Source organism: Geotrypetes seraphini, chromosome 11 (genome assembly GCF_902459505.1).
Source record: "Geotrypetes seraphini chromosome 11, aGeoSer1.1, whole genome shotgun sequence".
Lineage (NCBI taxonomy): Eukaryota > Metazoa > Chordata > Amphibia > Gymnophiona > Dermophiidae > Geotrypetes > Geotrypetes seraphini.
The window spans coordinates 94,300,213-94,316,331 of record NC_047094.1 but is presented as its reverse complement, the minus strand read 5'-3'; the positions used below and the strand labels follow the sequence as shown (position 1 = coordinate 94,316,331).

General features: G+C 46.1%; 1 protein-coding gene across 2 annotated transcripts in view; it reads left to right on the top strand.

Moving 5' to 3' along the window:
- Positions 1–15,601, top strand: part of CDH4 (cadherin 4) — a 1,411,847-nt gene extending 1,396,246 nt beyond the window's left edge. For both annotated transcript variants that reach the window (XM_033963168.1, XM_033963167.1), the window contains exons 14-16: positions 7,585–7,724; positions 9,063–9,227; positions 15,097–15,601. In XM_033963168.1, coding sequence (XP_033819059.1) covers positions 7,585–7,724; positions 9,063–9,227; positions 15,097–15,303 — 512 coding nt within the window. In that variant the 3' untranslated portion in view covers positions 15,304–15,601. The remainder of the gene's footprint in view (positions 1–7,584; positions 7,725–9,062; positions 9,228–15,096) is intronic.
- Positions 15,602–16,119: the final 518 nt, after the last annotated feature.

Here is a 16,119-nt window from a genome sequence, read left to right as displayed (position 1 = left end):
TCGGGGGGTGGGGGGGAGGGCTCCGGGCAGGTTGGGGGATACATCTATGGGTATGTATGCTGATGGGATGGGATCAGCATGGGGGGAAAGAGTGGGGGGGGGAGGGTGGAGGGAGAGTTGTGTGGGGGTGTGTGCGTGGGAGTGTGTGGCGGAATCCGGGATGAGCAGACAGGGGGGATGGTTGGGGGCATGGGGGGTGGGAATAGAGGGCACTAGGATAACAAGGGCAGCGAAGCTTAGCTGGGAGGCTTCGTCTGGGCCTATCTGCTCTTTCTGCATAGGACGAATGCGTGTCTGGTTGGTGGAGAATGGATGAGCTCATACACCCTGGAGGGGATATTCCCCCCCAGATTGCTGTGCTGCACAGAGCAACTCTCTCACTATCATGGCTGATTTAAGAGTTGTTACCTTTAATGTTGACGGCATCAGGTCCCCGGTAAAAAGATCCCGTATTCTTACCAGTTTGCGAAATTTGAAAGCGGATGTGGCTTTCCTGCAAGAAACACACCTCACTCAGATTGAACACTCCAAATTGCGGAGAAACTGGGTCGGGGATGTTTATTCCTCCACATCGGGGGGACGGAAACGCGGGGTGGCCATACTGTTGCACAAGAGGTTGCCCTTTACCTTGCATAAACAATTGACTGATCGAGAGGGGAGATACGTACTTGTGCTGGGGGAACTTTGGGGTTTAAAACTGCTACTTTGTAATCTGTATGCCCCCAACTCTTACTGTCATAAATTTTTCTCCTCGGTTCTCTCCCTAATATCGGCCTATCCAGATTACCAAGTGGTCCTGGGGGGGGACATGAACATCACTGCAGACCCGGGGGTGGACTGCAAACCTCCCAGAGGCAGTCTGAAGGACCATGACAACAAGGGGGTGGGCTTCCTGATGCAGCATTTAGGTCTGGTGGACGTATGGCGGACGCTGCATCCATATGACTCGGATTTCACTTTTTACTCTCATGTACATAAAGTATACGCCCGCTTGGACTACATTCTACTGGACCAACGGCTGTTCTCCAGGGCTACCAGATCGGAGATAGTGGATTCCACGATCTCGGACCATGCTACTGTGGATCTTACCTTGTCACTGGCAGCGGGTAGCAAGGTCTCCTCTTGGAAAATGGCGTTACACCTTTATCCAGACCGAGAATTCAGGACGTTTCTCCGGGCACGATGGGCGGACTATCAGGCTACCAATGATACCCCGGATATAGGACCGATAACATACTGGTATGCCTCCAAGGCAGTCCTGAGGGGGCATGTGATTGCATACACCGCGGCAAAACGCAAGGCTCGGGGAGCTGAGCTCCTGTCACTTACGAGACAGTTGCACGGCTTTCGCAGGGCCCATATCTCTTCCCTCTCGGACAAGGAGAGACAGGAATACAAGACTATACGTGACCATATCGAGACTTTACTTCATCAACGTGCGGAGCAGACCCTTGCGTTTCAACGGTACAACATGCATAGATGGGGGGGAAAAACGGGGAGACTACTGGCGAATTTAGTGCGCCCTTATAAGAAACGTCAAATTATTACTGCAATCCGTGATGCTGGGGGCACTCGGCACGAAGGAGAGAGACGAATCGCGGAACAATTTGTTAAGTATTATGAAACCCTATACGGTAAAAGACCTTTGGATGAACTGGCCCTTCAGAATTTCTTCAGGGAGTTATCACTCCCACGCCTGGAGGAGGATCAAGCCGCATCCTTGTGCCTACCGATCACCGAGGCGGAACTCCGTGTCACCATACGGTCCCTTAAGCTGGCCAAGGCGCCCGGCCCGGACGGGTTTGGACCCGAATACTACCGCATCCTAGAAGATCTGGTGGCAAAGCCCCTGAGCGCAATGTATAACGAGGTGGCGAAGTCGAGGGGCTCTTTTCCGGATAACATGGCTCACATAGTCCTCCTCCCTAAACCGGGTAAGGACCCGGACTTGGTGGGGTCGTTCCGTCCAATCTCCCTGCTAGATCAGGATATTAAGCTTTTAGCTGCGACTTTGGCGAGACGTTTGAATGGTATTCTTCCCGATCTTATTCACCCAGACCAGGTTGGGTTTGTGCCGGGCCGATACGCCTCCATGAATTTACTGAGGGTTTTGGGAGCGATTCATGACAGGGTAGGCAGGGGTGGCCAGGAGGCGGTGGCGGGACTGGACATGGAGAAAGCATTCGATAGCATCTCTTGGGACTATCTCTTCTGGGTCCTGCGCCGGGGTGGTTTTCAGGGTGAATTTATGGCCTGGGCTTCAGCCTTATATCATAACCCCAGGGCGCGCTTAATGATAAATGGGGGCTTAACAGAGGACTTCGGTTTGCAGAGAGGAACGAGACAGGGGTGCCCGCTCTCACCGCTCCTCTTCCTCTTAGCTATTGAACCCCTTGCGGCGAAAATCCGGCAGGATGTGGCCATTCAGGGCATCGTGGTGCGGGGACAGGAATGTAAAATCAGCCTGTTTGCAGATGACATCCTACTCTACCTGGACCATGTTTCCATACACCTACCCAGAGCTCTGGAGGTGATCCGAGCCTTTGGTGCGTTGTCAGGCTTACAAGTTAATTGTAGTAAATCGGAGCTGCTGTTACTAGCGGGGGGCCGGGCGGAACCTTGGCATGCGGTGTTGCCAATCGCACCCACGACTAAGCCGATGAGATACCTTGGAATATACCTCAGCACTGATCTACCCACGCTTTACAATGCAAATATCCGCCGGCCTCTCGAGGCCATCGCAAAATTGTGCCAGGCTTGGCAGGACTTGCCGCTGGGGATTTTGGGTCGGGTGGCCTTAGTGAAAATGATTCTGGTACCAAAACTCTTATATCCCTTACAGGCCGTGCCGCTTTGGCTTACCAGAAGGGATGAACTTGTATTCAAATCCACTATCTCTCGATTTGTTTGGAGGTCCCGTACCCCTCGGATAGCAATGTCCAAACTTATCTTGGACAAATCATTGGGGGGACTCAATGTCCCGGATATTCGGCTCTATAATGTTGCTTCTCTCCTTCGTTGGATCCACGAGGGCTACACTGAGTGCCCACGCTACTCTCCTAGGGGATGGATGGCGAACTGGTGTGCCCCTTTTCAATTTATGAACCTCATACACCGACATGATGACCCAGGGAGACGTTACACAGTCTGCTCCCGTTTCCTACGCCCGTTTCGTCTGGCGTGGCGCTGGTGGAGGCGAAGACAGCAGCTGCCACCGGACGTGTCCCCTTTTCTGCGCCTGGAAGGCAACCCCAGGTTCCCGCCTGGCAGGGGTAGATCTGTATTTCAGCACTGGGCGGCCCAAGGTTGTAAGTCGCTGGAACACATACTTGATTTGTCTCCTACGGGATTTCCTACTTTTCAGCGGGTTCGGGATGAGTGGGACCTACCCTCGTGCTATATGTTTTCTTATTTCCAGGTTCGCCACTATTGGGAGACGGAGCGTAGGGAGGCGACCAGGGCCTGGGATAGGGGCCCTCTGGATACGCTGTTCTCAGCTACTCAGCCCGCGCTGAATTCTCCGGCGCACTGGTATCGAGTCCTTAAGTCGTCTCTTGCCACATCGGCACTCACACCGGTGCGTAATTCCTGGGAACGAGACCTGGGACTGGATATTCCTGAGCACCAGTTCACTGCCTGCTTCGCTACGCTTTATTCCTACACTAAATCTGCAGACTTCCAAGAACTTCAATATAAACTTCTTCATAGGGCCTTCTTTACGGCGCAGAGGGGGGCACGACTGGGACTCTGGGAGAGCGGTCTTTGTATTAAGTGCAAGAGTAGTGCTGGCACATATATACATTCCTTTTTGGAGTGCCCCAGGCTGGATGTGTGGGGGGTGGCCCTCCCCTTGTTGGAACAAGCGGTGCAGCGTACTGTGGAGTGGGACTATGGGTTCATACTCCTGGGTCTGCAGACCTCCCTCCAGGACCAGGGTTTCACCACACCCCAATGCAGATTTCTCTATAACGCTATCTTAGTAGTAAAGAAATTGATCCTGACCTATTGGATGTCCGAGGAGCCCCCTCCGTTGCCGCACTGGAGGAATCGGCTCCGAGAGGTGGCATTGTTTGAAATTCGATCCCATGCGAGAGCGCCGAGCGTGCTTAAGCAACACTACGCTGGCTTATGGGTGAGACTGCGGGACCTGGTGTCGTCACACGCAAGGGGGGAGGACCGGGGGCCTCTTTAAACCGGATTTTACTTTCAGTTTTCCTGATGGGCCTTCGGTGGTTCACCTCTACCAACTAACTCTTTTCATCTTTCTCTTTCTTTTCTTTTTCTCTTCTCTTTCGTTACTTTGGTGCCCTCGGGAGGGGGGGGGGAGGGAGACACATGGGATGTGAGTGGCTGGTTTGAATGGGATGGATGATGGTGAGTGCGATTGGTGTTCTGAATGATTGAGTGGTGTTTGGGGGTTATTCTAATGAAAAAGGCGGGAGATCACTGTTCCAGAGGGGTGACGTCCTTTACGATTGTATTTACCTGCTTTTGCCCCCGCTGCTCTCTTTGTTCTGTATTGCTCTATTCTCGTATATTATCTGCCTATGGGGGTATATTTGGGGCAATCCTGTTATTGTTCAAGTTCTTGCTTGTTGTGTGTGATGGACCGATATTTGTCTTTTTGATGGTTACTGTTACGCCCTGCCGGGTGGTGTATTTCTCTCGCTGCCAATAAACATATGTTTAAAAAAAAAAAAAAAAAAGATTGTTTCTTTTGGGTTTTTTTATAATTGGTCGAATGGTAGCTTCTTTCCATTCTTTTGATATATATCCTGTAGTTAAACTAGATTCTATCATACTCTGGATAAAAGGACCAAAGAAAGAAAAATGTTGTTTTAATAAAAATGGAGAGATTGTATAAATGTCTGTACCCTTTGCATTGATACTTTGCAAAAGAATTTTAAGATCTTCAAAAGTGGGAATGATAAAATTGGCACATTTGGAGATGGGTATTGTTTGTATTTGTACTTCATCTTGGCTAAGATTGATATTTGGGTTAATGCAATCTCTGATTTTATTTATTTTATTAACAAAGTGGTCCGCAAGATTTTGTGCGGTGGGTCTAGTTTGTAAAGATGAGTCTTCAATAACTTTAGGAGCTGTAAGGTGTTTTAAAATAGTATAGAGAGATGAGTTTTTTGCACTTGTTATTTTGTTTGAGTAGTATGTTGTTTTGGCTACATTTATTTTATTTTTATAATACTGCATCTGTTGTTTATATTTAATTAAATTTTGTCTTGATTTAGTATGTCTCCATTTCCGTTCTTGAGATCTAAGTTGCTTTTTGATTAGTAAAAGTTCATCAGTAAACCAAGGGTTATTCTTTTTTTTTTGTTTGTTTGATAGTTTTCTTGCGTATTGGGGCTATTGTTTCTATCAGATGTTGTGTTGCGTTGCGCCAAGATTTGATTTGTTCATTTATTGAAAGAATTCTGAACTCTTCAATTTTAATGTTAAAGGATACGGCAATCGATGAGATTTCAATTATGTTATAATCTCGGTAAGTAATCGTTTTTGAAATGGCAGTATTCTTGTTAGATTTGAGATAGTAATTTGTGGTGATTAAAAAATGGTCTGACCAAGGAACCGGGGTTATGGTGGGTTTTGTAAAAGTATCTTTTTGATGAGTAGAGGTAAGTATGCCCTGCAGTGTGTGTAGGATCTTTGATTAAAGTAGGCTAGATTGATTTTTATGAGGTGTTTGGGGGTATCTAAGAACTGGAACCTGGGAACCAGGCAGGAGAGACAAATATTTAGCCTTTTCTATTAAAATTTTAATATGGCATTCTTTTCTATCTTTGCATGGATTGCTTATCTTCTAAGCGGCAAATTTAATAAAAACCTGAACTAGGTCTATGGTTTGTATAATTGCAATCATGTAAATGTAAGGCTCACCAATACTGGGTCAAGCTGGTATTCTTGAACGGAATCTTGGCACCCAGACACCAATATCGCATAGCTTTCACTGCACATCCTTAGAATCACTAAATGAAGGCACCCTATTGGAAAATGCTAAAGATATCCAACCTTTATTAGATACTGTTCTACCAAAGACATCCACCCAGCTCCACCCTATACAAGGTGTCATCTAACTGTGTATTTCATCCATTTACTTTATTTAAACAAAATAGACCACCAAACAAAGCATAACCTATAGTAAAGTGAAATGAAATATCAGGTCCATGGCCCTTGCTCTGCCTTGGAAAAACTGGTAACCTTAGATTTTTAAAATTAAAGGCTTCCACTTAGGGTTACCACACGTCCGGATTTGCCCGGATGACTTTTCAAAACCTGGCACTTGTCCGGGTTTTGAAAAGCTTCCACCTCGGGACCGCATTGGGAGGGCATCTGCTTATCGCGGATGCAATGCGGTGACACCACACGCATTCGCTCATATATGTGATGTCATCACATTGCGTGCGCAGATGCCCTCCCAACGCAGTCCTGAGGACAAGAACAGGTTGCGGGGCGGGGCTGGGAGTCGAGGCTGGGGCAGAATGGGGCGTGACCTGGGCAGAATGGGGCGGGGCTGACTAGAACTGGCGGGTCTGGAGGCGGAGCTTAGGGTCCAGATTTTAGAGGAGTAAAAATCTGGTAACCCTATTCCCAGAGGTCCATACTTCTCAGACCTCAGATGCACCTGACCCCATCCACAGGGCTTGCTGAAGTAGTTCTGAAGTGAAAAGCAATCCCCAGTCACTCTTGACTGATCTGGTCTCTGTTGGAGTGGAGGAGTAGCCTATGGGATAGTGCGATGGCCTGAACATCAGGGGAACTGGGCTCGATTCCCACTGAAGCTCCTTGTGAGTGAATAAGTCACTAAACCTTCCATGGCTCCAGGTACAAAAGAAGTGCCTGTATATAATTCATTTTTTCAGTTTCTATACTGTTCTTCCAGAGGAGCTCAGAGTGGTTTGCATGAATTTATTCAGGTACATTACTCAAACATTTTTCCCTGTCTGTCTTGGAAGGCTCACAATCTATCTAATGGGTCAATGATGGGATTAAGTGACTTGCCCAGGGTCACAAGGAGCAGCATAGGTTTGAACCCATAACCTCAGGGTGCTGAGGCTGTAGCTTTAACCTCTGCATCCCAGAAAGGCAGTATATCAAATCCCATCCCTATCACACAACAGCATCAGCCTCAGTGATGTAGAAGAAGCTGGAAATCGCTCATGTGCAATTTGGACTTCAGTAATCCCACCGATAGGGTAAGCAGGCAAAGGAGTCTAGATAGTCCCAAAAGAGACGTGAATTGTTTAAATGTGGTAGTGACGGGAGGAAGAGCTAGGTTGGACCAATAGCATAGCCAGAAGTTCATTTCTTGGTATGCCCAGGGTGGAGTGGTGTACCCATGTATTTCCACTCTGCCTTCTCCATGTCCCCCCTCCCACCTACATCCAAACAATGCCAGCTGAAGATGTCCCCTGCCAGAGCACCCCAATGCCATTTGAGCAGCAGGGAGGTCAATAGCATGCTTCCATCCACTGATGCTGGCGCTCCCTGTGAATACTCAGTTCATGCACATTTAGCTTAAGTGAGACTTAAGAAAAAGTTCAATGCACAATTTTCTCTTCACAGCTATGGTTTTATTGTTTGTGGTATGGATGAAGCGCAGAGAAAAGGAACGACACACGAAGCAGCTCCTGATTGACCCCGAAGACGACGTGAGGGATAATATCCTTAAATACGATGAGGAAGGAGGCGGTGAAGAAGACCAGGTCAGCACTTACTTCCCCCAGGCTATTTCATTTTTAATATTGTTCCTTTTAAGTAATGCTGAAATCCAGGTTCAGTCGTGCTTTGATTTTGGCTGAAAATGCAAATGCACTTTCAGCCAATACTGAAACTGCCCCCAAGACCGCTTTCTGCCTACCACTACCCCTGCCTTCAACCACAACCCTACCATTACTCCGGAACGAGTCTTCTCAAGCCAGCTGCCCTCCCATCTGGGAGACAGAAGATCCTGCTGGGCTGTCCACATCCCCCACCCTCAACCATAACCCCTCCACCCTCCCACCACTCACAGGCCCTCCCCGAGCCTACCTTTAAATGCCCTGGTGGAACTAGAGGCCTCTTCTGGGCAAGAGCAATCCTCAGTCGCTTTTGCCCCCACTAGTTCTTCAGTCAAAATGGCTTCTAGAACTTTCCATGGCAGCCTCATAAGACTATCTAGGCGGTCCCAGCAGCCATTTTGTGATTGAAACTGGCATAGGCAGGAGAAATACTCATACTCCTGTCCATGCCAGTTCCAGTTGCAAAATAGCTGCTGGAACCTCCCACGACAATCTCATGAGATTGCACAGGAAGTCTAGGCAGCCATTTTGGCTGAGGAACTGGCAAAGGCAAGAGCATCTAGAAATCACTCTTTTCCCAGAAAAGGCCACTAGACCACTAGTGCACTTAAAGATAAGTCCAGGGAAGGTCTTTTGGGTGGTGGGAGGGCAGAGGGGCTGGTGGCAGCCTGAGAGGACCCATCTTCTGCCAGGGGAGAGGGAGGGAGATGCCATTTGCTGTTTCAGTTTCATTTTCAGCTGAAAACGAATGGCAAATGTCAGCTGCTGATTCAATTTCAGTTGAAACCTAGAGCCCCAGTTTTAATCACCCTCTAGTGTTAGCATGCCATCCTCGGCCCATCTAGTAATTTCTCTTCACCTTATGCTGGAAGGTAAGAGGTTAGAAGATTGGCGACCTTAGCCCCTCAACCACAATAAATGAGATGTTATTTACATCTTATAATGGCATAAAAAAAGGGAGGGAAGCTTACATTATGCTAAATGGAAAATATTTATTTATATAACACTAGTGGACATGATAATAAGCATTCAGATACAATGTGTCCCCTAAACAGAAGAGATTATAAAATCTAGATTCATATCTGGAGCAAAGGGAGATCAATTCCGCAGCATTTCAGTCAGATTTTGTGGTTTGGAGGTGAGTTTCTTGGTTGGCAGCAGGACCCTGGAGTCTTGTATAATGATAGCGGACATCGGGAAGGTCCTAGGAGATGTGGAAGGTGGCTACTTCTGTATGACTCTACACCACTCTGTTTCTTACAGGATTACGATTTGAGCCAACTCCAGCAACCCGAGTCTATGGATCACGTACTGAACAAAGCTGCAGGCGTTCGACGGGTTGATGAGAGACCCATAGGTGCTGAACCACAGTACCCTGTAAGGCCAGTAGTCCCTCACCCTGGGGACATTGGTGACTTTATTAATGAGGTGGGTTCTGTGCAGACCCTTTAAAAAGGAGACATGTCTTTCTTAGTTTGCCAGTGCAGAGAGCTTATTGTCAATCAGTCCGTCTGTACACATGCTACAACCCCCATGTTGATTTGCTGAAGCATCGGTTGCTGTCCTCTGAAAGTTGTGTTTATATCCTGAGTATGCTTCAGACTGACCAGTGTAGTGACTAGCTGAACTCTAAGCACACCCCTTTGTTACAAAATGCATAAAGCTTTTTGTAATATACGAAAAGACTTTGGATAAGGCAGATGAATTCTCAATGAATTTAGGGGTAGGGGATTAGAACTTTCCTTTCTGGATGGAATGTGTTAGGCAGTGGCGTAGTAAGGGGCGGGGGGCAGTCTGCTCCAGGCACTATCTTGGTGAGGGTGCAGGCACCCGTCCTCCTCTCCCCCCTCCCTCCTGCTCCTTTCCTGCCCCGCCCCCCGACTGCCACACATGCAAGCCCTTTTCCCCATAGCTCTTTAACGTTCCTGGCATGAGTAGCAACCCCCAACCTGCTATCATACCAACGTCGGCTCTTCCTATGACATCTCTTCCTGGACTCGCACCTAAGAAGTGACATCAGAGGAAGAGCCGATGCTGGCACAACAGCAGCTTGGGGGTTGCTGCTTGCGCCAGGAACGTTACAGAGGTACGGAGAAAGGGAAGCGGCGTGCGTGTGGCAGGAACATAAGAATTGCCGCTGTTGGGTCAGACCAGTGGTCTATCGTGCCCAGCAGTCGGCTCACGCGGCGGCCCTTGGCAAGGTCAACCAATGGCTGAGAAAGCTGTCCAGGGGCAGGATAGAGCCAGTTCGGGAGGGTGTTCCTTACAGAACGCTTTCACTGCTCCTGCCGGCTTCTTAGCCTTTTTCATGGCCACGGGGGTGGACAGGCAGCTGCGCTGAAGTTCAGGTCCCAGGATGTTCCAGACCCGGCCAGCTGTGCACCTCCTAGGGTGTGCACCCGGGGCAGTCTTCCCCCCCTCCCCGCCTTTGGTACGCCACTGCTTTCACTCCTTTGCCCCCATTGTAGTTTATACCATACATTTTCAACCTATGGATCAGATCCCAAAACTTGGAGGCACCAAGTCACAACCTCTTAGGGAAAAATGGAAAGCAGAATGCTGCCAGCATATTTTTTTCAAAAAGTACAAAGATTGAGGATACACCACAGAGTACCAAGAGAAACATTTAAAACCAATCAGTAAAAATATTTTTTTCACTGGGCTCATAATTAAGATGTAGTACTTGTTACGAAAGGATGTGGTAACCCCCCCTCCCCCTCCCCCACCCACCCCCCCCACACACAAACACACACAAAGGATGTGGTTTAAAAAAGATTTGAACAAATTCTTGGAAGAAAAGTCCATAAACTATTATTAAGATAGACCTGGAGAAAACCACAGCTTATACCTAGGGTTGGTAGCATGGTGTCTTGCTACTTTTTGGGAATCTACCTGGAACTTGCAACTTGGATTGGCCACTGTTTGGGAGAAGCATATTGGCAGGGCTAATGTTAGACATGCAGTGGCCCAGGGCAGAAATTGGGGAGGTTTCAGGTTCCCTGTGGTATGGGAGCCCAGGACAATTGCCCTGTTTGCCATCCAGTAACACTGGCCCCAGAGGCTGTACTCTGATGGATCTTTGGTCTGACTTAGATTTCATATTCTTAACACTGCACATTTGGTTGTGCTCTCTTCTGAATGACTAGCAGGGGTCCCCAAAGTCGCTCCTTGAGGGCCGAATCCAGTCGGGTTTTCAGGATTTCCCCAATGAATATGCATGAGATCTGTGTGCAAGCACTGCTTTCACTGCATATTCATTGGGGATATCCTGAAAACCCGACTGGATTCGGCCCTCAAGGAGGGACCTTGGGGACCCCTGGACTAGAGAGTTTAAAATCTAAGACTTTCATAGTGTCAAGTCTGGGGAAAGAAACTGCTCAATCTGGTTCCCTTGAATTTCTGAAAACTCTACGAGGCAATTTTTTAAGGTGGCACCTAAATTTTGATGCCAATAGTACATCTAGTACAGGGGTAGGCAATTCCGGTCCTTGAGAGCCGGAGCCAGGTCAAGTTTTCAGGATATCCACCATGAATATGTACGAGATGGATTTGCATGCACTGCCTCCTTGAGATGCAAATCTATCTCATGCATTTTTATTGTGGATATTCTGGAAACCTGACCTGGCTCTGGCTCTCGAGGACTGGAATTGCCTACCCCTGATCTAGTATATTGGTTAAGTGGGTGTTATCGATCAGTAATTAGCATTAACAAGTACTTAATTCACAGTAATTTGGACTTACGTATGGATCTGCCCTGCGCTATTCTATAACATGCACGATGAACTCCAAAGAGGGTGTGGCCATGGAAGGGTCAGAGGCAGTGGCAGGGGGGGTGTCCACCCCCTCCCTCACTACCACGTGCCCCTTAGCACAAGCAGCAACCCCCAACCTGCGGCTCTTCCTCTGACATAACTTCCTGGATCCGCGTCTAGGAAGGGACGTCGGAGGAAGAGCCAACGCTGGCGTGAGCAGCAGGTTAGGGCTGCTGCTTGCGCTAGGACCGTTAAAGAGGTACGGGCGAAGGGAAGGGGCACGTGGCAGGAGGAGGCGGGGAAGGAGAGGATGGGGGTGGGGTGGAGAAGAGGGCGGGTGAGGGGCGCCACCCCCCCCCCCCCAAGCGCCACTCATTCTTGCTATGCACTGGTCAGAGGCATTCCCAGAATTTAGACACAGTATTATAAAATACCTGCAGTTCTGTACCCAACTTCCATGAGCCAGGTGCGGGTATTTACGCCAGCTTGTGGTAGGTGGAAGTGCTCATGCTCAAAGTCAGATGCAAATTGCACTCTAAACTAGTATTCTATACCAGCTCAACGATGACCATCCCACTGCCTAATTTTGGGTGACCTATACAAAATTCCTCCTTAAGCACAAAACTGTCGGGGGGGGGTATGATGATGAAGGAGAGAACCCTCCCCACACACACCTTTTTATATTAAAAGCTATTAGTAAAAGAAGTTGCCATTGAATATTTTATTAGAGACAAATAAAGTATGTAGTTGCCCTTTTGTACTTTTCATGGCTTTATGAAATCAGCATTTTAAAAAGTTTGTCTTTCTGTACTGCAAGAGGAAATGAATGTTGTTTAATTTTGGTAAGTGAGAAATGGCAACCTCAGACTTAAGATTTAATTCTGCCAAATATATTTAAGTGCTTTTGTTGTACGTGGGTGGGCTGAGCAGCAGCCACTTGCACAAAACTGTTGATGAATAAGGAACCACAGTAATTTTTAGATGTGAGAGCTATCTATTTGATTGCTCCAGCTCCAAGGTAGTTCATCACTTCACAATAATTCACCCTCTGTTGCTCGTACCTTTATACCGCACTTTCCCATCAGTCCGATTAGAAACAGCAGTGCCTTTATCAGATTAATCTGTCTTTCTTCAACTGAGTGTATTTGACCTCAGGATAGGAAAAACCCAGCCATACAGAACATGACGCACTCAATATATAGAATGCGATAAGTTGTATGCATTGCATGGCACACTTAGGCACAATCATTTCTGTGGTAAGTAGGTGCATTTAACTTTTGACTGGCCAATGTGGCTTTCTGCTAATATTCTATAAAGTCTTAGGCATGCATTTGCACATGATAGAAATTGCCATTTGAGTACGGTTCAGATGAAAAGAATGGTGATATGCTACTTCAATTTGTTAAAAAAAATTAATAGCTTTACTGAAAAAACAGCCGAGCAAGGCAAAAAAGCAAACAATAATACAAGTAACTGCAGAGAAGGTGCTCAGGAACTCCTTAGAACACCCTCACAATACCACAAACCTTAGCTCAAATTTCCACAGCCCCCTCCCCCACATAGCATATAAACATTTCCAGTCAAACTTTTGGTGCCAGAGGCATACAACTCTCCCCATTCTACGATTCTTCAGAGCTGTTAACTTACACATTACATACCAGTTATCCAATTTCTGCACCACCAAGTCTCAAGTAGGAGCAAAGCACCGAGCAGTAATTGGAAAAAAGGAGCATTAAAAGTTGACTTTCCACCACTGTCGCATCAGGGTAGAAACTCCACCTTTTTTTTTAATATATATAAATCTTTATTCATTTTCAAATATTAAGGGCTCCTTTTACGAAGCCGCTACTGCCTCCTCTTGAACAGGCGGTAGTTTTTCGGCAAGCGCGTGCTAATCCGGTGCGTGCGCTAAAAAAACGCTAGCGCACCTTCATAAAAGGAGCCCTTTTAACAGTGCAATGCCCAGGTATAAGAACATATAACAAATCAAGAGAAGCACTTTCAATTTACAGATATTCAAAATCAATCATTTTTCCCCCACCCACTGATTAAACAATAACACAAAGTATATACTCTATCAATAACCTAGATATTTTAAAATATTTTAAAAAAACTTTATGATAACCTAATAGCCTCCAAAGCAGCTAAACTGGACAGACAAATCACCATTCTGTTATCTTCGACTACAGACTACAAAGCCTTCAGGAGAGACATTAAAACCATACTCTTCAAAAAAACACATAAAACCTATCCAGCACAACCAATCCCAACCCAATATTCAACACTTTATTTACCCTTAGATCTCTCTAATACTCTTTTATCTACCAAACTTATCTAAAACCCATAATTTCACCCTATTGTTATCTCCTAAAGACCTCCACTTCCCTTTGGTAACTCTTTACCCAATATATATTACCTTAAAAATTCTATGTCATCGCTTATTCTATTCCTTCAAATTTTGAATGTAATTTTGTTTTAGTTTGGATGTAATCCGCCTTGAACCGCAAGGTAATGGCGGAATAGAAATCACTAATGTAATGTAATGTAATAATAGCACACTCTCTCCAACCCTGGATGTGTAAGGAAATGGCACAGAAATTAAAGACAGAAACAACTATAGAGAAGTAATTATAGAAGTCAACGGGCCCCACACCAAGTTAAATACATTACTATGTCCCAACATTTCAGCATTCATTTTTTTCATATTTGTAGCTGGAGCATAAGTTCGCCCACCAAAAAGGGAAGTTTAGGCGATCATAGTTCTTCCAATTACGTGTTATCATCTGCATGGCTAGTCCCGTCATAATTAAGAAAAGCCGGCATTTATAGGGGGTTTAACATGTAATAAAGTTCCACCTTTTAAACTGGTTTATTTCATTATTTTCAACATAATGAATAACCTTTCCACGTACTAAAGAAATGTTTTACTTCCCCCAAGACTACAGTAAAAGTCATTTCAGATGTCAACATTTTTACAGACCTGGCAGCTGTGGGGTTACAGTGACAGACAATTCTTGGTGCACGTGCTTGCATGCGGGTGTATGTGCGCGTGTTCATCTTGCCTTTCTTATCTCGTTGTACCGATTCTGCCCCCTGCAAGCTCTGGGAGTCAGTACGAAAGGTGTACATGACCTCCTCTGTATCTGACTGTTAATAGCAACTGCTGTTATATTTATTACTAAGCAGCAGTGAACGTGTTGCTGGTTGCAATGTTTATAATAAATTATTTATTTTATTTTTTTTATTCAGTTTTCTATACCGTTCTCCCAGGGGAGCTCAGAACGGTTTACATGCATTTATTCAGGTACTCAAGCAGAGCTCCAGAGAAAAGTGGATTCACTGGTGCTCTTTGCATCTATGGTTGAAGCAATGTATGGATTTTCCAAAGATACTGATGGATGTGAGGATGTTTGTTTTTTTTTCCTTTTACATCAGAGCTGAAGGAGGGACACACGAGAATACAAAAACTCAGAGAGACAGAAAGGCCTCAAGGCCTGTAAGTTCAGCTCCTAATAACACCCGGTTATCTCTGTTTGTAATGGCAGGGTCTACGGGCGGCAGATAACGACCCCACAGCTCCACCTTACGATTCCCTCCTGGTGTTCGACTATGAAGGAAGCGGCTCCACAGCGGGCTCAGTCAGCTCCCTGAATTCATCCAGCTCTGGGGACCAAGACTATGACTATCTTAATGACTGGGGGCCACGCTTCAAGAAGCTGGCAGACATGTACGGGGGAGGGGAAGAAGATTAACAGACCTCACAAATTTAGATAGATAGACATATACACACACATACATATTTGGAAAGGAAATGGAATGAAGAGGAAAAGCTGGAACTGTACAGATGTGGCAACTTTTTTTTTTTTTTTTTTACACATCTCCTGCTGACTGTCTGAAGTTTAGTGGTGAGTTAGAGAATTTTATTTTCTGGGTTTCTTTTTTGGTGGGTTTATTTTTGTAGAACATGAGCTGTTTAGCATGAACGCTTGTTGTCTCTGCTATATTTTGTTATTTTTTTTATGTATATGAGAATATATCTATATCTATAGATATAGATGTGTATCTATGTTATGTCAGCAGGGATATGGCTCATTGATGACAAAGGAGAGTGAAAGGCACTCTGTCTTAACTTGAATTTCTTAGAACAGAAGCACTGTTTTTAAAGAAAAATATTTTTTTGAAAGTGCCTTTTGGTACATATATCAGATTCCCGCAAACTCAGGAGTGATTCACAAAAAAAAACTTGCCCACCCATGGAAAGTTTTAACCCTACCCAGCTCCCAGTGCTGAATGTGAAGGAATCGTCATAGGACCTGAAGATGGTTGTGTATGCTTCTCCTCAGTTTGACATGATTCATTTCAAGAGTCGGTTCTGTGCCAGAACACAGTCCCATGACAAAAAGTATTCTGAATTCAAATGATAAGAGCTGTCTTCTGAACCTAGGTACATCTGCTCCATACTGCTCTTATGCAATGGCATTGTATGGCCCAGACGTGCCACATGGTCCCTGCTCTCTCTGAAGGAGCCAGGTAGAGCAGTCACCATTCTGAGTCATTCCAGTCACTCG